This window comes from Diadema antillarum, unplaced genomic scaffold (genome assembly GCF_040938485.1).
Source record: "Diadema antillarum isolate AM-2024a unplaced genomic scaffold, OU_Dant_1.0 seq00000161_RagTag, whole genome shotgun sequence".
Taxonomy (NCBI): Eukaryota; Metazoa; Echinodermata; class Echinoidea; order Diadematoida; family Diadematidae; genus Diadema; species Diadema antillarum.
The window spans coordinates 886,410-912,966 of NW_027271232.1; the positions used below are offsets into that span (position 1 = coordinate 886,410).

The window sequence follows — 26,557 nt, forward strand, 5'->3', positions numbered from 1 at the left end:
ATAACCCATGTAGTTGTTTTGGACAATTGAACAAAAATGTGTTATTCTGGATTACATGAAATAGTACGTCTTTCCCCTTTTAAACATGCCTTGATATATATATATATATATATATATATATATATATATATATTATATATGTATATATATATATATATATATACACACATATATATAAATATGCAGCAGGTGTGAGCCAGTCATCATCTAAAATAATGGATTCACCAATCACCATACGTGTGCGCGTATGGGGCATCGCAATAATGGCGGATTTCGCTGTCAGGTTGGATCGGTCTATAGAGAGTCCGCTTGAGGACACGATCGCATGCATAAACTCGACTTACCGTGTCTTTGCAAAGTTGGTCCAGTATTTCATGGTCTGCACTGATATCAGAGCCTCCTCGTCGGTGAATTTCGTTTTGCCGAATCCGACAATGTCGTCGTCGGGAGCAACAGTGAGGGCCGAACCCATCACGAACTGGATGTCTTCTGCATGAGTCGCTCCCAACCAAGTCGCATCTTTTCCCCAGAAGGAATAGGAGGGGACATGAGACATGACGTACATGTAGACTGCGTTTCCTCTTGCGGAAAGGTACTCCGCCATGTTGAAGCCCGGACAGAGGAAATAATTATCCCCGAACTGCTCGGCTACCATGTCGAAGTAATTCCGGTCAGGATCGCCCAGCTATGAAAGCAAATTCATGATTTGTGATAATTATCTTCATACTCTTCAGTAGGACCTGTAGCAAACCTAAGCTACGCATCATAATTATGGCCCATACAATACACTAAAGATGACCGAGAAAGAGCTGATGATCATACAGTAAGATAATTCTGATATGAACACTGAAAGTATTAATGAATGAAACGACAGTAATTCTGTAGGAGAATATAAATATTTCTTTAATCTCTGTTATGGGAACTTCAGCTCAGATGACGTTGACTGATAGAAACAATAGAACAATTACAGAAAGAAGATTTCTTAAGCCTGAAACATTTAAGTTGCTTACTTCATCAGCTGTTGAATAGACGAATGTGATCGCGTCAAATACTTGCTGGTCTACGCCACCTTCGCCTAAAATCAGGTTAAGAGCGAGGGCGTCCTGCATGACAGTCTTGTTCATCACTGGTTTATCGTTTCCCTCTAGGCCCCGATGTCGTGGCAGCATAAACACGTTCCCCTCGTCGCTGAGGTAGCCGATCATGGTGTCGACACGGTTGAATTCACCATCGGCGGCCATGTTGAAAGGATTTCGTGGGATGAACTGGCCGTCTACCGCAGGACGAGACATGATTTTTGCCGCAAAAGCCATATCCTACGAAGAAAGTGAAAGCAAAAATGTAAAGAGAGGAAAGGGGATGAATACTATTGTTGATCTGCACAATCTTTGTTCAAAATTAATGTGCAGTTTTTATCAATGCATGAAATCACATTGATTAATATTAAAAGGGTTTTTTTTTAATCTTTTTGCAGTTATCCCGGCTTGTAGGATTTTAGCTCTATATTGTAAAGAAAACCAAATCCCAAACATGAATGTGGATTGGTTGAAAGTAGCAATATTAGTATAACATATCAGTAAAAATTTATGGAAAATTGACAAACGATTCAAAAGTTATGATTTTTTTTTAAAGTTTCGGTGCCGTTATATCGCTGGTAAAGAAACTACCGCACTTCATGACGACAATATAGACAACGTTAAAAAGATAAGCAGAATCCCAAAGAATTCCATTTTTAACGGAAAATAGAGATTCCGTCGAATTGTCACTGATATTATATGTTTTATATCATGAAATATTGAAAATGAGAGCCACGTTACAATCTTATTACGCATGTATGCACCTGGCTATTGAGCTTAAAATAATTTGTTAATGATACAGGGGGCATATAATGAGAACATAAACCAAAACTAATTGTCAGTAATGACATACTTTTCTAAACAGATAAAAAATAGAATAAAAGAATAACAAAGAATAACAACACAGTATCTAATTCTGAAGATAGTATGATATGTATCGTAACTTTACAATATCATATAAAGACATTAGCAAAGCGTGGACAGGGATTACACCAGAAGCTTTTCGTCAGCGACCATTATACGAGGCTTTTATTCTACACGTGAATGTATACATTAGTGTGTGTTTACTCTCAGTTTTGGGATACATACGTTTTCTTAGGATATGCTGGTGTGCTTTGTCCTGATGTTTTCTTTTTTTCGAATAATCCAATACAAATGAACATTAAAAATTCTAGTATTATCATTTTTATTGTGATTACGTTTCTAATCCGGAAAGCCATGAATGTATCATAATGGTTGACGTCTGTAAAATTATGAGGACATCCTTAAATTATGAATGGTACGTCAAGTCATTAGTGATATAAGGATTCGTAGAAAATTGACCTTGTCGTTTTGGAAAGGACTGAAAAAATGTATTATCCCCTAATACAGGGGGAAAATAAACAAACAAACCAACAATTCAGAATATCATCTTAGCAAACTTTCTTCTATTCCTTTGTTAGGTGCTTGGTGTAATTGCACAGATGTCACCTTACACTTACTCGTGCCAGAAGGTCGACGATCTCTTCCACCGATTTGCTGTTGAGACATTCCAGCAGCTCCTCACTTGTTACCGCGTCGCAGTTTAGCGCCTCGCCCAGGGTAAACGCCTTCTCTCTCGCCTCCTCTCTAGTCCCTGATGCCCAGTCGGACGCCACTCCACTCTGTCAATGACGTCATGATGAATAATCTCAAGATAAATCCTAACATATTAGAATGACTTATTCATCTTATTATCTCATTATCGGGAATCAGTTGAATACTTCCGCCATCATACATGACGAATTCCCGAACTAAAAAATCGATTTTCTAGAGTATGTTTTGTGCATTTAAAGTTTCTCAATCTATTTTGGAGCATTTTGGAGGGCTCTATCATGCGTAGGCAAGTGCCTTCTATACGAAAAAAAGTGTCATTCATCTGTTATAGTGTTTTAGCACTGCATGCGTAAACGTTCCTGAACACACGTGACATTTACTTCTGGTAGAATGATGTGAAATGATATCCTGTAAAACCAAGGTTTCTATAACTCTAATAGATCACTTTGAAAAAAAAAAAAGAAATAAATGGTTTCTGAGGCATTACCTGCATGATGGCGCCTGAAAAGAGACCAGCACTCATAGGAGATAGTACTTGAAAGTTGACACTCGCCCCTCCGGCACTCTCACCGAAGATAGTCACCCGAGTGGGATCACCACCGAAGGCTGACAAAAATAAACGTAATATTGCGTTCATATTGTATATAGCATCACCTTGAAGGCACTCTTTACCATTTCGAGCAGTGATTAATAAAAACGTTTGAGTTATCACATTTCACGGATATGAATATTTTAGTTGTATCACAAAATACAATGCATTCAACCATACAAACATATCACAATATAGCCACAATGAAAAAGGAAAAGAAACATCACAGATTTTCTTAAAAGCCATATTTCTAGAGGATTTATTACAGAACCGATTTTGATAAAGTATTGTTCACATTTTGTATATCTAACAATACTTAGCATTGATTAAAGTGGTTAACATTTTTACAACGGTTGTTTCTATCCCTAACTCAAATTTTAGAACTATTTTGAAGCACTGAAGCTGTTTTTTTTTTTCTGAAAATGGTGAAAATAGGTGCCTTTAATCTCACTACTTATAAAGTGCAAACTCTTATTAGGGCCTATTCGGTTATCACCTCTATCTATCATGTAATTTTGTCTATTGCTTTCAGACAATGATCGATTGAATAATAATATCCCTAGACTGGAAACCATTATTAATAAAACTAAAACAAGTGTTTCGACAAAGATGATACTGGCATTTCCAGCCAATGTATAAGATACGCAGGTTTGAACTTCGCCAATCTTATTAACACTAAGAAAGAGATTCGAAGAAATTATTTCAAAAAGCCTGTATTGTCGCAAGTGCTTGCGGCGAGATATTGTTAGGAGGATTGTACAGCCGTCTTTTACATTTTGCGTACTATTCTTTTCTTGTCATTGCACCCCTCGACACTCGGTAATGATTATATTAGAACAAAAAAAAATGTACGAAAGAGAAAAATCAAACAAAGACACTTTCCTAGTATCAAAACATATTTTTGGCCTTATATTTTCCTGGCAGATGAAGACAAGCAATCACGTGGATTAGGGACTTCTTAGCTTTGTTTTGTTTTTCTTTACTGGCAAAATGGCTCAGCCTCATTATAATTGTACCTGCAATATTTTCTTGAACCCATATGAGCGCTTGCCGCTGATCAAGCAACCCGAGATTGCCAGGGATAACGTCGTCTCCTAAAGACAAAACAACGGGGAAAATGTCACATACAAAGGAAGAGAGCCATAGATAATTGTATCAAAAAGAAACAGAGATGATTATAACAACGTTTTCTCCTTTTTGGGGGGCTTCTGTTACGTAATAGTGATCTTGTTTACGATCCAGCATTCAAAAGCTTCCAGAGACGTTACACACAAGAGAGTTTGTGTTGTGCGTTTATATCATAATACGAGACACACAACACGAATGAATCAATGTTACCCCGGCAAAATCAAAATATCAAGCTGGAAAACAAAATTGTAAATAGTACGATTATATTCGATCCGAACCAGTCCAATTCCCTCACAATAATATGTTTAACTGATCTCTCTGTTACGTACGTATTGTCAATTATGTCTGCTATTGTAATGGGGTCATCAGGAAATGCAAATGTTTATATTGAAATGTACTGAATTAATTATCACAATCATCACAAAATGAATTGGAGTTCTCCCTTCATAATATGAGGTGTTTGGTGACTATTTACCTCGAAAATTATTACATCTTTGTCTGTTAAATGCTGTTGTTTTCTTGTGTCACGTGTATTTGCTTATATCCCGGTTCCACTGAGATCTTTCTCATCGGTCACTCGTCGGTAGCAAAGTTTGTGTTGGTCAAGTATCGGTTCAGCGTCGGACATGTTGGGTATGATCCGACGGGGCAAGATTGTCCCATGAGGCGCGACATGCTTGATACTGATCCCATAGTCGACCAACACAAGTCGGATTCATCAGACTGCTATCCGATACACTTCGGTTGGTGGCCGGAAGCAACAAACTTTGCTTCCGACGATGAGAAAAATTCTCTTTTAAATGAAGGTATTACACTCCGTCTTGACCCTTAACCCCCATGGAAAGCAGTGCTGTCATTACGGTAGGCACCTACCGATGGAATATCCCGGGTATAAGACCGGACGTGTGTTTATATGCATGTGTCTGTTGTTTGTTTACTTGTTACTTTGTGCGTGCGTGTGCATACGGGTGTACGTGTTCATGTGTATGGCGTGTGCGTGCATGTATGATTTTTTTAAACGATCAAAAATGATGAAGTTGATAAAAATGCATCATGCATCAATGCATCAATCTCGAACATTTCAGTTATTCATTTTTTCATAAATCTATGTCATTTTTACATTTTTGTAAACATATTCATATGATCAAACATCATCAGTGAGTAGAATACTAGCTCTTATTATTTCATCTCGGTTTCTTTGAATAAAGTTCTCTCTATACCACTGAACAAGATTCAAATAAAGAAACGGTATTAACCCAAATTAGTAGGTGTACGAACACATTTGCAAATTGGTGATATCCTTTTTCTGATTCTGTGTCTGTTGCCCCTTCCACTGAGATCCTTAAAATATGTCCTATGTCAACCCACCGGTTGTGAGGAAACCGAGGATGCTAAGTCGATAGTTAAAGGTGACAACGATGACATCGTTCAAGGCAGCCAGCGGTACTGGTAACATTGTGGGGATGGCCCCAGCCCCAGCCTGAAAACCACCTCCGTGGATCCAGACCATCACAGCCACCGATCTTGGCTGAAAAAAGAAATGAGAAATGGGTTCGTATTACTGACTGAAGAAACAAAAATTGCAGTGCTTTGCGCCATATTTTAAATTTCTGACAAAAAGTTACAGACCATAAAGTTATAAAGAATTATAGCATTTGACAACTTCTTTTTCTTTCTCCTATCTCTTTTAATAAGATTAAACAATTCTTTTTCTTCTGCTATCTCACTGAAAACCAATACATTTGTATAGTGTTTTGTTTTTGTTTTGTTTTTTTTTTTTGGGGGGGGGGGGGCCATAACCAATTTATTTCTCTATCGCTGAGGTTGTCTGTAATTCTTAGCTCTTTTCCATATTCGTCTGTGTTTGCGCAGTAATTATGCACGTCAATAGTTACCTTTCCCAACGGCAGTCGAGATGATTTCTTCTCTTTGTCCATTTTAGCCTGTCTCAAATGCAGTGTATAGAGCACAACATTATAATATTGAGTCTTGCCAAACTTGGGAAAGAATACACTTTTCCTCTAATCAAGAAACTGTCAAGTCAGATATATTTCCAAAACACCAAGTCATAACGTCATCCGGCAATCAAAATTCACAAAGCAGACTTCAGGCTTCCATCAGAACCTATAGTCGTCACATCAAGACCACTTCTGGGTTCGTGTATCCGTTTATTGTGTTCTCTCTGTGCCAGAGAATCAAGTGTATAATTATCGTGCATATGCATTGAGACTATACTCTACAGTCAATTTTCTTAATATTTTTTTTGCAACATACAAAAAAAATATATCACCGCGTATTTGCCAATGTTTGCCATCTCATAGTCTTTTTCGAGGTAAAAGTCCGTATTTGCTCACAGTCTACTCTTCGAACAGAGCGTCATATGTCTGCCAGGTCTGCCCTGAACTTTAGGATCAATGATCTTCTCACATTTCTGACCTTTCGATTGTACAGATCAAATCGGTACCTTGATATCCAGCATGAAATGATTCCCGTAAGATTTGAATTGTAGTAAAGATTTCTTTTAAGAACCGAGCATAGTGACTTTATACGTTTATACACTGAGCTATAAACAAGATAAATGTTACGTACCTCTATAGCTTGAAATAGTCTACAAGTGAAAGTTACAGTGACAAAGAGAGAAAAATTACTCAAGGGTTAACGATGCATTCCTTCTTTGTTTTGAAGGATATCTATTATAAGTTTGAGAGTATTTCTTTATGTAATATCATGTAATTACAGATGATTCGCTGACGTGTACGAAATTACATTTCAGCAAAATATCCTAGATATTGAGAAGAAATTATGTTTTTGTACTAAACTTTTTTTTTTTTTCATTGAGGGGCAAATTGCATGTCCGGGATATTGTCTTGGTCATCACGTTTGTCAGCATAAAATATTGCACAAAAGCGTTCAAGTACTAAATTTACAATTGCATGGAAGTAGAGAAATCAACTCAAAACTTCCTTAAAATGTATGTCACATTGTCACATTGCATGAAAGCATTATTTGTTTGGTAGATACTTTATTTTCTGCAAATCAATATATACATAAATTGCATAATCATGAACATGGAAAACATACAAAGTATATTTGAAACAGAGTCGTTTGACTTGCATAAACAACGATATAAAAGGAAATTAATGATATTACAGTATGCCTGTCTATGCAGCTGGGATTACAATAACAATATTATATTTAAGAAGCGATAATGCAGAGGGCCGCCATTGTAAGCATTGCTTGAGAAGATGGCCGGCCCGAGGAAAAGTTAGGTAGGTAAATTGGTAACAATACAAATTCTGCTGCGAAGATAGCAGGGGAAAAATTATTGAATTATTATTGCATTATTGAACTTCTGACAGCACCAGTTATAACCCAGAGAATAGTGCCATCCCCAATAAAACTAAACAAGATAAACAAATATATGATGGAGATTAGCATTAAACTGTCACTTTTTGTTCTAAAGTGGACACAATATGCATAACAAATGTGTGAAATAATACTGTCGGTAATAACACGATTTCAACTGAGCAACGACGAAAAATGCGATATGTTAACGAAAAAGGTACGTCGACAAAATTGCATTCTGAGAATATATCCGATAGTGGTTGGTACATCTTTGCTTATTGATCAGGCTATGGCAATATCCATCGATCTACAATGCGAGAGTGAATCGCATGCAGTCTATTAAGAGGACAATGTACTAGGGCACAATCGATCATCACGTAACGTTCAACCTACCTTAAGTACCTACTCCTCAGGAATGAAAGTCGTGTGTTATCCACTACCGAAATTATTATACAATTTTGATCTCTAAATATTCCAAAACAATTCAGTATCCCGGCAAATCGCGTCAGCCAGACACGTTTCTCAGGAGATCTTTTCGACATAAATATGAAAACAAATTCCACATAAGAAAAGGTGAATTTTGAGTTCTTCTGTAGAACTAGGACCTATAAGTTTTACCTATATATAACAGGGGTGAAAAAAACGCGGCAATTCCACATGATCATTGACATATTTTACCACAAATACAACCATTTCTACCTGAGGCTGTGGCACATAGACATCAAGAACCAGACAATCTTCCGTCTGTGGCGCTTCAAAGTCCGCATTAAGGATAGGCAGCAAGGTTTGTACGCAAAATATGTCGGTTCTGGTTGCATCAAAGTCCCCTTCAACTACTTTCGGCACAGGGCGTTTGAAACGTCGCTCATCAACCGGTGGCTCCGCGTACGGTATCCCAGTGAACGCTGCCACTTCTTCGCTGAAATCGGGTAGGTGATGAGACCTGACATCGATGAACTTCCCCCGAAAGGTGGCTTTACCAGCCTGCACAATCGGCTGCCGGTCTTCTTCAATACCTGCCGAAGAAAGATGGAGAAGACAAACGAAGAATGTGATTACAAGGCCGAAAGAGAGGATCCGAGTGGCTGCCATGTTGGTGCGAATAGAATGAGCTTGTTATCCAAGGTCTCAGTATAGACCTAGGGAATAGATGTTATCTGCTTTCATGTAATAGGTAGAGCTTACAAGGCCAGGTGAGGTCAACCGTTTAAATGTAAACATAGGTGATGTCGGACCAAAGTTCTTGTGTGGAGAGCGCACGTGTACCATAGACCTACGCATGAGACAAGGTTCCCTTTCTTGAACTTTCGTTCAACCTTCACTTTTTTGTATTTATATGTTTTATTGATTTTCTTGATTACAAACAATACAAATTACACAATAATCAAGAAAATATGGAACAAAAAATGAAAATAAAAATAAGATAATCAATAAGACATAAAAACGCAGTATCTTTTTGATCAATACACAAATTATTGTGGTAGTCACCAGTATAACATCTTGCAGGTTCTACCCTAACAAATACAGTCCAGGTTAAACATCTCCTGGCTTTAACAACTCAAATTTCAATTTCTTAAGTGAAGATGAAGTTTACCTCGTTTCTTAGCCACATAATACTCTGTTTCTTTCTTAATTTTCAAGTGTAACAAAAAATTCAAAATTGGGTATAATGTTTTTAAATTTACATATAAATGAAACATTTTAACGACAAAAACAAAAAAGATAAGAATTTATCTGAAGAAACTCCAAACATTTTCTTGAAATTATCCAGACTGAAATCACTATCATGTTTTAACATTATTTGCAACAAATCATTCCATAAAGGCATTACTACATTACACTCGCAAAACAAGTGAACAATTGTTTCAGGTAATATTCCACAAAAGCTACAGTTAGGCGAATCTTCTCTCTTTATCTTAAACAAAAAATCATTTAAAGCAATAGCTTTATGAAAAATTTTAAAATAAAAAGAGCGTAAACGAGTATCGATTGAACACTTGAAATTCACATGATGGACCACTTCCCAATTCAAGTCTGGTGGAATAGTTACATTTCTTTTCCAATATTCATAACGGTCATCTGGGGTACATTTTTCTTGTATTACATAATATGCATACTTAGGGACTTTTTTAGATTGAACAAGCTTATCAACAATCATACCAACAACATCATTGTCAGTATTTTCTGCATTAGTGGATTCCAGCCAAAAAATTGGTATACTTTTCAACAAAAATGTATATTTTCTTCTATCTTTACGAGAAACATCAAAGTCTAAAATTAATTCTTCTAATAATTTGTGTCCAAGGAGAGGTGGGTTCAACACATTCGAAACCTTACGAACATTTTTATCATACCATCCATCATAATACAGATATTGTTTTGATTTGGATCTTATCTTTTTATTGAACCACAATGACTGACAATTCCCAATATCTGAGAAAGTTCTCCCTAAGATTTCCCTAGAAGCCCCTTCCCTAAAAAAAAAAAAAAAAAAAAAGTCCGGAGGGAATCTACCAACTGGATGTTATTAAGAGTTCTCAGAATGGATGCTGGAGCATGAGAAATCCACAAAATATCTATGTTTGCGTGAATTTTTTTTTTAAACTGTGAGTTCAATTCTCTTCCATACACTGTCATAATTTTTGTCTAATAAACATTTAACCATGTCATTGTTTGAGCAAGGGCATATGTATAGGGATCAATCATACGAAGACCACATTAGGCATAATCATTACACATTAATTTCCTTTTCACCCTATCCTTACCACCATTTCAAATAAAACTATAAAATATCTTATTCAATTCTTTGGAAAAAAACAGAAGGGATTTTGATACCTTACACCGAGAAAAGATACAGAAATTGTGGCAATACAAGAGTTTTAGTCACACATATTTTCCCAATAAGTGAAAGGTTTCTCATACGCCAACATTTAACAGTAAGTTCAACTTGTTTTAACTTTTTCTTATAAAGTAGGAGTGAGATTTTGAGACGGGAAAGAGCGGGAGGAAAGAAGGGAGTCACCCTCCCTCTTAACCATATCATTGCTTTATAATTTTAAAGCTCTGAATCGTGCGGTCTGATTATGCAAACTGAAATGTAATATTTCCGCTTAGTTTGATTACAGATAGAGATTTGTAAAAACTTTAAATTACGACTGTTGAAAATCGACATTTTATTTTTTCAGCGGGTATTTCTGCGCATGAGGTGAGATAAAAACTTTTAAGGCTTGTGAGGGTGAGACAGGCCTCTGAGGCGTGATTTTCATTGCTGCTTGGTAGGTCTGCAAGTGATAGCAGCAATTAAGGTGTAAGCACTGATCGCCTTTAAAGCGCAACTCCACCCCCCCCCCCCCCATAGCAAAAAAAAAAAGCAAAAGCAAACGAGCAGAATGATGTCGATGGATGGAAATATTGTTGTCCACTGCTACTCTCCGTTCCAAGATATCAAATATGAATGACATTTCATGAAATTGCAAATAGAGTTTAAGCCAGCTACAGTTATCACAATTCCCGAATTCACGGAAAAGATTTGTGCAACATAAAGCGTCGAGGAGAATACCATTCTCGTTTCTATTTCGAAAACCTACCGAAATTCGCCGAACATGCCTGATATTCCTGACTTCACTGAATGGAATCGGCAACAAAAACCAGACTACGTCATTTAGACAATGAACAGGTTCGAAGGTGTAACTGTATTCCTTGGTGAGCGCTCCCACCTCAGTGGTCTTCCTGCATCAATTCGTAGAATTGAAATTTAATGACCTTGTGCAAACGTTGGGCGGAATATCTTGAAATTGTTTGGTGAAAAAATGTAAGTTGGCAGCTTGCACGGAAAACAATACCCGACCAATTAATTTTGTAGTTAAATCAAAGGTAAATACAATGAGTTTGACTGTCTTTTGGGTAATGTTATTGTGAACAGAATCATTTTTGATAAACATTTCAGATAATATTATTGGAAGATCATTATAACTGAATTCAAGCATTTTAAGCTGTCCTAAAATCATTTAAATCTTGAATTTTGAGAATTTCATGTTAGTGAAATAATGACTTGGTGAGTGAATAAAAGTCAGGGTTACAAATAACATGGAGAACTTTCTATAGTAAGACATAAGTTATTCTATTAATCAAAACTTTACTTGAATTACCCCAGGCCAAAAGTCTATAATGTAAATGAGGAAGAATCAAAGTAGAATTAAGTTTGAACACAACAGGACGAGGAAAAATATCCTTCGCTTCATTTATGACTCCAGAGTTTCTAGTTATAACTTTACTGATATGAACAAAATCGTGATCCCTGTGCAAAAGCAAAAAGACAGAAAAATAAATAAAGATAGGGAATATGACTAGATAATTTTATCTGTTACATTTCGTTTCTTATGTGCATCTTCACTGTGTCGTAAGTCTATAAAGGTGGATAGCGCTCGCGTAAACAATAACTTACGTAGTACAGAAGAAAGAGTATACAGTGAACGGAGGGATGACAGATATCAGGATAATACCACGTAGGCCTATCATTATTCTCACACCAGGATAAGAAGAAATGTAATTAGTAAACACAAGACATAAGCAAAATGCAAACTAAATTTGCTAATTTACTAATCACACAACTTGAAAATGTAATACCAGTCTATTGACCGATTCTGTGACGCGCTATGTGTATTTTTGGCATGGGCAGCGCCATTACTCGGTGTCTTAGCCGACCCCACCCCCCCCCCCTTCCCACTCCCCACCCCTCTCCCTACATCAGCACGCGCGCAGAATGAAAAACTGCTTTAGCCAATGGGCGTCTCGTACTGAGTGCGCGAATGCTTGCTTAGTGCGCGAACCTTTATTACAAGTGCGTGATAAACATGTTGCCCGGGGTGGGGGAGAGCGGGGGGGGGGGGGGGGGGGGGGGGGTCGGCTCAGACACCCACTATTGCTGCGCTGTGCCCAGTGCCGTGAAATGTCTGCTGCCCTCAACGAACCCGAATCGGTCAATACAGAAAAAAGGAGGTTTAAAAATGTTGTGGAGGCAATAGCTGTTCAGATTTTCACCAAAATGACGAATACATTCAGAGACTACATCATAGATTCGTTGCGAGATGAGCACATGTAATCTAAGTAATGGTCAACTGCAGTGCAAATAGTACATGTACACACAAAACTCGGGTGCTTTTTCACAGAAATCATGATTTCTATAACAAAGAGAATGAATGAAAAAAGAGAATGCAGATTAGGTCTTTAGACTCGTTGAACCTAAAAAGACTGGGGGGGGGGGGGGGCTTTTGGCCCCCTCGACATTTTTCCCGATAAATCAGTAACGTAAAAATCTCACGCCACGACGTTTCATGACTTTTTCTTTGAAGTCTTGCGCAACTTTTGAGACCAAATTTGCAACCCCCGGGTACGCGGTTCTGAAGTTACGCAAGTACATGTCGGACCCGAAATTCCTAAAAAATGTGAAAACATATAGTACAAATCCAATGCAAATTCTGTTTTTAGCCAAAATTCATAAATGTATCATTATTTTTACTTTCACTGGTTAAAATCAATTAATTCCATGTTGTTTATGATCGGAATAGTGTCGCTGATGATTTCCATCCAAAAAACAATAAAACTGATAAGTAGAAAACAATTACATAAATAAGAAATTCTAAAAACTGTAAATTACACAAGAAAAAAATTGATACAGCCATTTCTTTTTCATGTACATTCAATAAGAATCTTAAAGAGAGTACCTACATAAAAAAATTAGCAATTTTGGACCTATTTACAAATTTACAACCAAATTTTCTATTTTATGCATAAATTCGCATACTTAATTTATTTAAAGGAAATTGAATAATGGCGGAATAATTACCTATTCTGTTTTGTAGATTACCCTGTGGGTGACGCGCGTGCCAATTTTCCTCGCGATCACGCAGTCAACGGCCAAGATCGCCCCCCCCCCCCCCCCCCCCCCCCCACTCGACCCCCAGTCTTGCTAGGCATCAAAATAGCCCAGTCTTTTTAGGATTAAAAGGGGGAGCTCTTCTTCGTTTTAGCTGCGTCAATATGTGACCAATACAGTCATGTACACGAGCACCAGATTACAAAACAAAGGGGTTTCCCCTCAGAAAGTTACGGTTGAGTGCTCAATCCGAAGGCTCCGCCGAGAAGCTGTTCCTCTCGAGCTCGTATGTACAGTATGAAACGGATACACAGTAGCTATATACTACTGGGACTACTACAGTGGAACTGCAAGCTCGTGCAGTACATTCTGCACGCTGTATTGCCCTGTGAGTAGATCAGCGGAAGTACTCGCCATGCCATGCGCCATTCAGCAGCAGTGGTAGTAAACACATGTGTTTAACTTCCCAAATAAAACACTGCTGTGGTAGGCCTACCAAACACGAAAGATTGCTCTCAGTTGCTGCGGAAGGAAAACACTAAAGGCTGTACTTTGCTGCTATACACGTCGTCATCGGCGTTAGTTATCATCATTCTCATTTCCACTGGCAGCACGGGGTCGTGTGACAGTGTGTATCATTCACTGGGGGTTGTGTGTTGTGACATTACTATGAAGTGGTGATTCTGAGAGATTTAAATATTTAATGCCGGCGTGTTACATTATTCGCCATGGTCCCTCCGAGAGGTCTTCTTTGTATGTTATTCATCGTTGGTAATAATGGTAAGTCATCACTTTCCAGTGTTTTGTGGTAACGTGAAGTAGGTAGGCCTACCCGTCCTCATACGGTGCAGCAGCACTAGACATTAAGGAACTACCATACCTTTCTATTTCCTGTCAATATTCATTTTGCCTGTATCTTCGAAGGTACATGCACGGTTAGACTGATGTTTTCAGTGTTTGTACACAATCATTGACATGGCATGATATATGCAAGCACCACGGAAACTAAAAAAAAAGAAGGTATTTTGACAGACGTATATGTCAATTTGAATATCAAATGTGTATTCTGAAATGAACAGATTCGACGGAGTGGCAGCAAGTAAATAATCGATATCAATACATTTCAAACATGTTCAACGTTTTGTTGTAAATATCATGCATCTAGGCTTCTCAATTTATTGTGTGTTTATATTGCTATTCCCATATACGTAGAACATGTATAAACATTGCCCTTTTTACCTGTGCTTTGCACATTCATATTCTTTGTTGAAAATGAAAATGAATGAATGAATGAAAATAAATAAACGAATTCAATACCATGAGTAGGTCAAACGAGTGCCAACGTGACTCATATATTATGAGACATGCTCGTTTATGTGTTTTTCCTCGCATGAAGGTGGATTGCTTTTAGTCACGTCTGCGCAGCTCAGTGCTGACTTTGTTCGAGAACTCTCGGAGAAAGTGTCTAAGTCTAGGAAAGGAGATTCGGAAACGGAGAACCGGATCACAGATGGCGCGTATGACGGTGAATATTGACTGACAGGGCTATACTCTTGCGAAAAGATTCCCTCAAAATTAGGTCATGATATTTTCATTTTATTATTTTTACTGCCGTTCGAGTATGCGCTGAAGTAACTATTAAATAGCATTTCCATCTATCTGTCTACATCATACAGTCTGTATTCATTGTGAGTGTAGTTCCCAGGGAAAAAAAAAAAATATGACATAATATTATTATTTCCTGACAGGGCTATTCTTGCAAAGAGATTCGTTCAAAATGTCATATTTCTATTTTCTTTACAATATTTTCATCTATCTGTCTACATCATTGCAGTCTGCACTCATTGTGACTGTAGTTCCCAGAAAAAAAAAAAGAGTAAAAAGTTTGAAACATATTTCCTGGTAAATGGTCCTTCCTTTTCATTTTAATTCATCTTCTTCGTCTTGAGCACAGCGCTAATCAGTTGTTTCCCCCAAAATAACAAGAAATTTGTAATGATTGATAACCTCTTATTGTCTGTGTATATGATCCTCTTCTAACAATGTAGCCCCCACCCCACGGACCTTGTGAGTTTCTGACAATTCAGACTTGTTTTTATGTAATTTGATGTTTGAACACACTAGTTTTCTGAAGTGCATGAAAACGATATTGCACTGACAGCAGTGGCGTATCTAGGGGGGGGGGGGGGGGGGGGGGGGCAAGGGGGGCACGTGCCCCGGGCGCCACTCCTTGGGGGCGCCAAAAACGAAAAAACGAAAAAAAAAACGAAGAAGAAGGAAAAAAAAAAGAAAAAAAGGGGAAGAAAAGGAAGAAGAAGAAGAAGAAGAAAAAGAAAAAGAAAAAGAAGAAAAAACCCTCGCCCGGACGTGGGGGGGGGGGGGGGCAGAAAACCAAGTCAAACAAGATAAAAACAACACATGAAGATGATGCGGACAAAATGACAATGTATATTGTGTTCACACATGTCATTTCATATTTAGCAGGCAAAATGTCACACGGAGCAGCGGCTGCAATTTCTTTCGTTCTGAAGCGATCGCCGATTGGATCAAAGGAGGGCGGCAACGGTTTCGAACATGGGGGGGGGCGCAAAAAAATAAAACAAAATAAGAACAAAACGTAATGATGACGCGGAAATATACAAATTTCGGCTCACTTGCTCGTACTAATTTAGAGTATTTTTTTAAGTCCTCTGTTTGTTGGTATAAATCGTTATCTAAGTAAAGGCCGTCACTATTATCGTGATTAGAATTGTGAGATTTAGTAAGTAAAAAAATGACAAGAATTCCATGTCTTGTAAGCTGAAATACAAAATTTTCGGCTAGCTCGCTGCGCTCGCTCGCCAAAGTTTATCAAAAAAAGAAGAAGATAAGAACAAAACGTGATGATGACGCGGAAATAAACAAATTTCGGCTCACTCGCGCGTACTAAGATGAAGTATTTTTTCAAGTCCTCAGTTTGTTCACTCGCGCATAGTAATTTAGAGTATTTCTTTAACCCCTCAGTTTGTTGGTATATAAATCGTTAGGTTATCTATTAGGCCGTCACTATATCTTGATTACAATTGTAAGATTTAATAAGCAAAAAAATGACAAGAATTCCATGTTTTGTAAGCTGAAATACAAAAATTTTCGGCTCGCTCGCTGCGCTCGCTCGCCAAAATTTGTCACAAAAAAAAAGATAAGAACAAAACGTGATGATGACGCGGATATATGCAAATTTCGGCTCACTCGCGCGTACTGAGTTGGAGTATTTTAGTTTGTTGGTATAAATCGTTATCTATAAGGCCGTCACTACATCTTGATTAGAATTGTAAGATTTAATAAGCAAAAAAATGACAAGAATAAGAATTCCATGTTTTGTAAGCTGAAATACAAAAATTTTCGGCTCGCTCGCTGCGCTCGCTCGCCAAAATTTGTCACAAAAAAAAAGATAAGAACAAAACGTGATGATGACGCGGAAATATGCAAACTTCGGCTCACTCGCACGTACTAAGTTGGAGTATTTTAGTTTGTTGATATAAATCGTTATCTATAAGGTCGTCACTATATCTTGATTAGAATTGTAAGATTTATTAAGCAAAAAAAGACAAGAATTCCATGTTTTGTAAGCTGAAACACAAAAATTTGCGGCTCGCTCGCTGCGCTCGCTCGCCAAAACTTATCACGATTTAAATCACTCTCAAAAAGACCCCTTTTAAGTGCTTGAAAAAGCATCCAAAAGCATAAAGTCCCTACCAGGATGGGGTTGGGGTTGAACACTTTTTCAGAAATTGAGGGGCGTAGATTTCCGCGCTTGCCCCGGGCGTCGTTTTCCCTAGATACGCCACTGACTGACAGTAATCATTTTTTACACTTTACGCAATTTGTTCTAATCAATCGTTTCTGACTCGTTTTATTTGGACTACAGATCGCACTAGGAATAAAACAATTTTCACACTCTTTTCACACCCAATTATCTCTGATCTTCACAGATTATGGTGAATCGGATAATGTTGCTGATATTCTCAGTGGAATCGCTGGTCAGATCAGCAACCTGGGGCGAAAGAGGGGACAGGTGAGTTTGATTTATTGCCTTCGTTACCGTGATTACCGTTGCATGTGCTATGTGTGTGTCCTTTTCTTTTTCCCTCATTGAGAAAATGTGCCTGTACATTGAAACTCTTCCACAGTTTCCCTCTCCCTCAAAACGAACGAGTAAGTCAGTACAGTCTATCCCTATCTAATTCTACTACAGTTTTGGATTCCCCCTTTTAAAGGGATCGTATATAGTTTTGGTTGAGGCCTAAACTTCAGGATTTTTAACATTTTTGGGTGAGATAATGAGAAAGCTCTTATGAAATATGAAGGAGCATGCAATTCCAAGAGAAATTCAACGTTTATTTGATGAAAATTGGTTTTGAAATGGCTGGGATACCCAAAGCAGAGCAATATTAATAAAAGGTGGGACCCACCTTTTATTCCGACGGCTTTGTTTTACTTTGTTTTTGGATATATCGGCCATTCCAAAACCGATTTTCATAAAATAAACTTTGAATTCCTGTTAGAATGGTATGCTCTGTACTACATGTATTTCGCAAGTGGTTTCGTGGTATCTCGCAAAAAGTTAAAAGCGTATTTCTCATCACCAACAATAACAATCTATCCCATACACATTCTTTTGACTTGTCACTGAGATATTTCAAGGATAGAATCATCCAGTATCCTCTGTAAAGGAGTTTGTTAAAATTGAATGCCATGAAACTGAAATTTTGTAGAATTCTCACTCTCTCTTTTCCCCACAAATCTTTGCACCAACACTCTCAGCGTAGACAGCCGGTATCTAATCTTCACATTGTTCACTCTGGTCCACAACTAGACTGCCAAAAGACGTTGTCGTGTTTCTCGATTTAAATTGTAAAAGGCGTGCTCAATTCAGGCTATGCTTTTGGATGCCACGCCCTTTTCAGTGTACATCCAGATATTTGTCACTAATTCCGTATGCACCAAACATGAAGTGAGCAAACTGGCGTCATGTACTACTCATTTTACATGATTGTTTCGTCATCGTTGTTGTTGTTGTTGCCGCTGGCAATGCAGGCAGTCAAAAGAGGGCGCGATGTTGTGTACGAGACGCACCACCGCCTGCACAGCTGGGACGACGGCTGGGTGTTCGACTGCAAAATGAAGGACGTCGTCACCGGCACCCAAGTGGAAGTCAGACACGAGAAGCGTGAGAGCGACGCCATCGAGAAGGCTGTCGAAAAACTCTTCAGTGAGCTGGGATCAGCAGTTCGTGATGGAGGTATAGTATGCTATCATATGATGTGTTTGAAAGTTTGCATGGTGATGTAAGTTATTGAGGAAGAGAGGGTAGCGGTGACAGCAGACTTGGTTTGAAAGAGGACTTTTGTATGGCGAAAGAAGTCCGTAGAATAGAAAGAGAGGAAGTGAAGGAGGAAAGCAACATGGAAGAGTGTAATGAAGGTCAAAATAGTGACAGTCGAGGGGCAGCGGTAAGCTTACAACGTTTGATTCGCTATTTTGTGTGCTTCTCCATGCTATTTTTTTCGGTTAGGTAATATGCATGACGATAGTTCCCAGACTGACCATATCCCGGATATTGATACGCCACAAACAACGTCAAGTCCATCAGACAGGCAGCCCTCACAACCAACTGATGACGTAGCACCCATCAATACACAGACAGATCCTAACTCCAGGCAAAAGGACGCAGCTGATGGGCAAACGCTGGACCAAAGTAAAGTCGCCGACACAGCCAACCAAGAGTCAGGTTGGTACCGCCAACTGTTAAAAACTTTGCAAACAAATGGGAGGTGTAGTAATATGATTAATAGTCGGAATGGGAGTGTGTGTAAATGTGTCCTAGATACCTGTAAACGACGGAAACATTTCTTATTTCATAAGTATTTTCGACGAGTTCAGTAGCTTGTATCAATCGTGTCTACAACCACTACTTAACGTAGTGTGAACAGTACATTAATTTTTCTTGGCAGGCCCTATATCCAAAAAGTGACCGTAAAAATTCACACGTGACAATTTTTGTATTAATCCGTCCATCCATCTTTAACCCATAATCTATTTATTCATCTTATACAACCTTTCCATTTGTCTATTTATGTATTTATTAATTAATTTATCTATCTATCTATCTATTTATCAATCTATTTATCTATCTATCTATCTATCTATCTGTCTGTCTATCTATCTATCTATTTATCTATAAAACTATGCCTCTCCATCTTTCTATCTAATATACAAATTTGACCACGTAACTATACGTCAAGCAAAATAGCATATAAATCTCATAATCTCACAGGTCAGTGGACGTTCACGGTTTATCGATTCTTCTGGAAGTACTTGACGGTAGAGGGCGGCGTAAAGGAATTCGCACTTTTCATCGGATCGTGTGTAATAGCTTGGCTTGTCGTGAGATATTCCAAGTCCAGTAAAGAGAGCATGCACAAAATGGTACGTAATGGATTACTTGAGTTGTGAGAACCAAAATACTGATGATGATGATGATCGCTTGAAGAATTCATTATTCATTTATTATTCTATGACACACGAGCGAAAGTACCAACACTGTAATGTGCTTATAAAAATAAGAACCAGAGCTACCCATCTGCATTGAAAACTGATTAAAAGTTACCAAAGATGTTTTGAAAATCTGTCATTTCTCGAGCTCGTGAACAGAAGACAAATTAATCAAATAGTCTAATGTTGCTTTCCTATTTATAAAAATGATAGGTCCTATTTTATTATTGGTATATAATTTTCATAAATGATATTAAATTTCATGATGGCTAATGTCCCTATATTAACCTAATACTATAATCTTTAAGGTGCCGTACATGCTATCACGTCATGACCTTAGTTAACACTATTATCCGACTCCCTTTATCTACAGGTATCATTGGCCAGACTTCTTGCAGGTAAACTAAGTGTATTGATATAATTTATCCTTATTTCTATTGTATCCCTTTAGTTTACGGACCTGTTCTCGTATTCATGTAAAGTGTTATTTCTACTGGCAATTGTAATTTTGTAAATTGTGTCTCAAATGTATGTTTTGGCCAGACCGTAAGCAAAGTGGACATTTCATTGTTCGTTTATTTCTTCTTTATTTTGCGATGTCAACTTTCATAAAGAGCCTTAAAAGAATAAGAGTGAGAAGGGGGCGGAGGGGGGAGTGGGTGAGAGTGGAAGAGAGAAACTTATAACAATACCAGTCTTGATTGAGACTTGCTTATGATTATGTCTTCTGTGCAGTTGATATTGAACCGGATGGCAATGGTTTATATGAACACCGCTTTGTTGGAACGGCAAGACCGACTACAGAGCAGCTCAATCCAGTCAAGGTAAACAGTGCTGTATTCTTGCTTTAATACTGAACTCGCGCGGATCCAGATTTTGTTCGAAATAATTCAGTTAAGGGCCTTTAGTTTTGGCAATGTAGAATAGACCTGCCAGTGAACACACTATGTTCGACCTCCCCCTCCTCTCACATAATTATGTGCGCACGAACACACATAAACAGAATCGTTTCATTGATGCTGCTATGGACGCATATTAGATGTTGCAATAGAGACAAGGGGAGGGGGGTTGGACCTATCATAATGCTAACATTACCACCCTCATTGCGACATGATCGACACGATTTCACATAATACTTACATTTTCGTATACAGTTCAGTAAATAACAGAGCTTACGAAACTAATGAAATGATACAAGACATAGAAATATATAGTAATTCCCTTTTTCAAAAAAAAAAGAATAGAATTATTTAAAGTTTTTTTTTTCCTTCATTGTGGCACTGATTTGAATTCATTTCATGACAAAGCATTTCTTATTATCAGTCATAATTCTATATTTATTTGTTTTTATTTGATTATGATTGATTTGTCTAATCCTCAACTGCTTCTAAAACGAAAACTGAAACGGTTAATGAGGAGTCGATTGAGTCAAAACCATTCAGTATCGAGAATAGCACTATTAGTCCAGCACAGTCTGCGATACAGAGTAACCATCCGATGCATTTTGTTTTTGTTTTTGTTTTTCTTTGTTTTTGCGACAGTTCTATGCGTCGTTGTACAATTCCCGGCAAAAGGGTCTGGTCTACATTCTCAATAACTTCCTATTCTTCAAGCGCGCCCCCAACGAGCGGTCACGTCAACGAACCGGTTCAAAGGCTGACGTCGAAAACATCAAACACGTTTTCACCCAGCTCGGGTACGAGCCAGTGATTCACCAGGATCTGACGGCTGATGTGAGTGTGACATCATTACTAGTAATCTCCCTCCTTCGCCCTCTGACAGGATAGTAATGTCTAGAAAATATACAGGGTATTCACACACACAAGCACACACCCACATACATACGCGCGCGCGCTCGAAATGGGACACCCATGTGACATCGTACCCTGTATACAACTTAATAATAGACATTGAAGCATAATCAAAATAGAGTGTAGATTTTATTTATGGAACATAATTTAGATTAAACCTGAAAAAGCATCCTGTCTTGCAACTACTGTTCAAAATTTATCAACAGCTCTTGCAGCGCTGCAGAATCTTATATATTATGTGCATATGTTTTGAGTTTTGTAAATCCATGTTTTTCTCTATCATTATCGTTATCATCGTCATTGATAATGTCCTATCGCATATTCTGTGCTTGAGGGGGAAATGCCGCGTAACATCAAACATGGTAATTATTTTCGTCATGATCATTATCATGTACAAAATGAGGTAAAACACTATACATTCTACCTATAAATGTTCTTGTGATGACTGAGTTTCTCCCTCGACCCAACATTACGTTTCGATATTTTCTTCAGGTGGTCACTTGAGTAAGACTAAAATGTAGTGACTTCCTGACACATTATCCAACTATCACGACCATTTTATTTAGATCATCAACATTTGATTTCCCTTCCTTATCATGTGCTTATAGTCGCCTCATGTACTACTATGACTTAAAATCTACATTTCTTGATTCTTGTGGGTCTTTTCGTTTTTCTTCTTTTTAAAGAAATTTTATCACGGATTATTAATCTTGACTAGTAGTAGTCACTACTTTTTATTAATTTGATGTAGGCGATCAGGAGTACATTGGATGCCTTTATTCTGCGAATCAACGCAGAGGGCGCCCATCGTCACAGCTCTGCCGCCGTATTCGTGATGACGCACGGCAGGCAGGACGGTATTCTGGGAACGGACGAGAATGTGGTCACCATCAAAGAAATTATGGCGCGACTGTCGGGAAAACGGTGTCCAGCCCTCATCGACAAGCCGAAGATGGTCTTCATTCAGGCGTGTAGGGGATGTGAGTACAATTTGTACAACAACGGTGGACTCCCGTTAAAAGTTTAAAGTTCAAATTTATTTTCATTTCCACCAGATAAACAGAGATGATTATGATTATACAATGTATAAGCAAACATAATGTTTATGATGATATTGCAAAAACGTAAATTAACAAAATACTTGTGATAATGAGTAACAATATGAAGAAAACATAATTTTAAAGTAAAAATTGAATAAGGACGGGAATGGAAATTGAGCGTCCCACTATAAAGCAAAGCTTGTACAATATGGGACCCTCAGAAAATAACGAAGTGCTCAGGACCGACAGTTTTCTTTCGTTATATCGAAATTTTGTTACAACCGAAAAAAAAAAACAGTAAAGAACATAGAGCTGATAATGTTGAAGCCTAATTTTTTATTCAGTCGTAACCGCAATTCGTTAAAACCGTGTTTGTTATAACTGGAGTGCACTGTATTTACGAATTTACCACAATTTCAAACTGCATCTACGTATTTTTTTTAAAGTTCTTTACAACGTGTACGCAAGGTATGAAATTTCCGTTTGCAGCAAATGAAACCTCTTCTACTACAGCATCGTTGATAATTTCCAAGGAGCCTTTTTTTCTCTCCCTCCTTTTTTGTTTCCTTATTTGGAAATTATTCCTTCTTGCAGCTTCGTCACTGAAAACAACCAGAAACTAGTCAAAACTTAGACTTCACATTCCCTAATCCGCAAGGACCCTTTCGTAGTCTCAACCCTGTCAATCACAGGTTCATTCATATTCCTCTACCCCCATTAAAACACAAATAGAATAATCCTTCATGAAGTCCTTTGGCTAAGAGAAGCACTTTGCTCGAAACTGCACGTGAATTCAATGCTGATGACTTTTTTTCTTTCAATAACATGAAATGAAAATAGTCTCTTGTTACATACTATATTGCAGCCAATGTGCAAGAAAGTGCATTCGACGGCATGGTCTATGACGAAAACATCAAACCAAGAGCAAGCGGTGATGGCGATGCCATTACCACGGATAACAGCGCCAACATTCAGTACGATGGACACGAGACAGATCAGCCCCTGGTAACCGATGGTATCCCCGACAACAGCGACATCTACGTTGCGTTCGCGACATCTGATGGTATGAGCGCAAAGATACCGTTTCATGCATTAAGATTCCACTCAAATTATAGTATACAGTGTTGTATTTGCGACATACATCCATGACAATGTAAAGAAACACATAAATTGACACTTCAGTATATTACATGTGAACCAAAGCATGAAATCGTTTACAACATTTACGTCAATTCTTTCAATCATTAAACGCCATGGGCAGAATCAAGTTGACTTAATGTTCATTGTTGGGAAAATACAGACTTTGAGAACATACAGTAATGATTTATTAAATCTGTATAAGTAATGATTATTGTTCTCGGGCAACGTTTTGTTATAGGCAGTGTTCTGTATCATGGTTATTTTCATCATCTGCGATGCAACGCTTTCATTTGAACTTTCATAGAAATAACGTTCCTTCACAATGGTAACATTTTGTTTTCACTTTCAAAGACTTCACGCAAATATAAAGGTAATAATGATTTTACTCAACAATAGAGATCTATCAGGAAATTGACATGGTAGAATTAAACAAGAATACCGTTTTCAAAACCAATGCCGTTTTCGCACTTGCAACAAATTGCCCTTACGATATTAAGTTCTAATCAGGTGCCTGTGGCACACGTAAAGAACATTATATTCTAAACGTGCGGACAGCAAGGCCAACGCTGTGTGCTGTTATGAATCGTGTGTGGTTGTGCGGCTTGTGTGTTCACACAGAGGATTCATCATACTGTCGTCTCTTTCCTGTGATATGTGGTTTTCCCTACACCCCACAGGATATTTTTCGATAAGACACAAGGAGAAAGGAACCTGGTTCGTCCAGGCAATTTGTGAGGAGTTCCTTGCCGGAAGTCACGTGGACGATCTTGATACAATGATGGAAAGTGTAAGTCCATTTTATGCATGCTCAGCTGAAGATGTTTAGATATGGCAAGAAGTCTGAAATCTGTGCCCGCTATCCATTCAAAAAAACCGAGGGAATGTTTTTCATTACACAAACGAGTGAATGTACAAAGTGTTGCCCAGTATATCACATTGCCAAGAAGGAAGCAAGTCTTAACTTTTCTATAAACTAATCTAGAGGTATGCGGATATAACATTTCGTTTATTCGTGCTATCCGATTTCCAAGCAATGTGGACTATTGACCTAGTGATTCATTGCTACTTCCTGAAATGTGCTTTGCATGGGCAATGGTGTTTGTTTTCCTCGTCTCAATGTAAAACTCAAATATGACTTTAATCGTGTGAAATCTAAGATATGTAATCTAAGTTTATCTGATCTGTTTCAGTCTAATCCAATCTAGTGTACTAGCATTCATGTCCTCTAATGTACTTGCGTAATCGATTCTAATGAGATCATATTTCCCGACAAAAACAGACCGATAAACTGAAATGTAGAGGGCTACTGTAGGAACAAACCTGGGGCCTGTTGCATAAAAGTTACTATTGTGGTAACTTCGCCATAATAATAGTAACTACCATGGCAACAATACTCAATAGCCAATCAAAATCGAGAATTCCATGAAGTTACCATGGGATGGCAAAGTTACCATAATGGTGACTTTTATACAACGGGCCCCTGGTCTGAGAATTATCTAGTGGCGTGAAATACGTTCAAGCTGTTCTCCAAGTCACACCAGACTATCTCTGTGAACCCTCGTTCCCCTTGTCTTGCCTTTTTCGACTCACCACTTTACCATGTCTCCTGCCCTTGAATGTCACGCAAGTGTAATCTTCTTATACATAACCTACAGGTGACACGGCGGGTAACCAGCCTTACTGCACAAATGATCACTGAAACGGGCGATGTCCTAACCATGTTACAAACACCCGATATACGGAAGCAGGGCGTGAGAAGGAAAATCTTCTTTGCGCCAAAATACCCGGAAGTATAGGTGAAATGTTGCAGATCCGTTGCAGTCATTAATGGTGCTGACCGTTCTTCAACTTCGTTGTCTGTTTCGTCTTAAAAGGCTATTCCGTGACAGTGACCTTTGCTGCAGAAAAGTCATGATCTTTTGAACTCGCACACTGAATTTTCTATAAGAAAGTTTGGGGTTCAATCCAGGGGTTCATTGTTTGCGAGAGCAGTTGGGTGCACATGCAACAGCGCCCTCTTTGAATCCCGGAACCGTCTCCCTTTAAACTTTAAAGGGAGACGGGTCCGGGATTCAAAGAGGGCGCTGTTTAAATTAAAGGGCTCGTATACTTTTGGTTGAGACCTAACTTCAGGTTTTTAACATTTTGGGGTGAGATAATGAAAAACCTCTACTGAAATATGAAAGAGCATGTAATTCCAAGAGAAATTCAACGTTTATTTGATGAAAATTGGTTATGAAATGGCTGAGATATCGAAAACAGAACAATACTAATAAAATATGGGACCCACATTTTATTGCGATCGTCATGTATTATTTTGTTTTTGGAATTGTTGTTGGATGTCTCAGCCATTCCAAAATCGATTTCATCGAGTAAAGTTAAGTGAATTTCTCTTACAATGGTATGCTCTGTACCATTCCATAAATGGTTTCTAGGTATCTCGC

At 38.1% G+C, this 26,557-nt stretch overlaps 2 protein-coding genes across 2 annotated transcripts; one reads left to right on the forward strand and one right to left on the reverse strand.

Annotated features, from left to right (window-relative positions):
- Window positions 1-340: 340 nt before the first annotated feature.
- LOC139728004 (cholinesterase 1-like) lies at window positions 341-8,920 on the reverse strand. The gene is made up of 7 exons (XM_071638969.1): window positions 8,413-8,920; window positions 5,737-5,896; window positions 4,257-4,334; window positions 3,139-3,257; window positions 2,558-2,719; window positions 1,011-1,316; window positions 341-685 (listed from the first exon to the last, which is right to left on the reverse strand). Exons 1-7 carry the CDS (start codon window positions 8,803-8,805, stop codon window positions 341-343), a joined length of 1,563 nt encoding a protein of 520 aa, XP_071495070.1. The 5' UTR covers window positions 8,806-8,920.
- Window positions 8,921-14,316: 5,396 nt separating this feature from the next.
- Window positions 14,317-26,168, forward strand: LOC139728005 (uncharacterized). Its single transcript, XM_071638970.1, has 13 exons — window positions 14,317-14,341; window positions 14,985-15,113; window positions 17,560-17,642; window positions 18,665-18,869; window positions 19,143-19,358; window positions 19,905-20,056; window positions 20,496-20,520; window positions 20,858-20,946; window positions 21,664-21,855; window positions 22,685-22,913; window positions 23,839-24,036; window positions 24,791-24,900; window positions 25,769-26,168. The coding sequence occupies exons 1-13, from the start codon at window positions 14,317-14,319 to the stop codon at window positions 25,907-25,909; spliced, it is 1,794 nt and encodes a 597-aa protein (XP_071495071.1). The 3' UTR covers window positions 25,910-26,168.
- The last annotated feature ends 389 nt before the right edge of the window (window positions 26,169-26,557 follow it).

Bases quoted from the DNA above. Each gene is read 5' to 3' on its own strand.
- LOC139728004 (XM_071638969.1), bottom strand. From the start codon at position 8,805: ATGGCAGCCACTCGGATCCTCTCTTTCGGCCTTGTAATCACATTCTTC. The intron at 4,335-5,736 runs GTGGGTTGACAT...TTTTGTCTTTAG, and splicing joins CCTCGGTTTCCTCACAACCG to GAGACGACGTTATCCCTGGC. The intron at 3,258-4,256 runs GTACAATTATAA...TATTTTTGTCAG, and splicing joins GGTTCAAGAAAATATTGCAG to CCTTCGGTGGTGATCCCACT.
- LOC139728005 (XM_071638970.1), top strand. From the start codon at position 14,317: ATGGTCCCTCCGAGAGGTCTTCTTT. The intron at 15,114-17,559 runs GTGAATATTGAC...TGATCTTCACAG, and splicing joins CACAGATGGCGCGTATGACG to ATTATGGTGAATCGGATAAT. The intron at 18,870-19,142 runs GTATAGTATGCT...TTTTTCGGTTAG, and splicing joins ATCAGCAGTTCGTGATGGAG to GTAATATGCATGACGATAGT.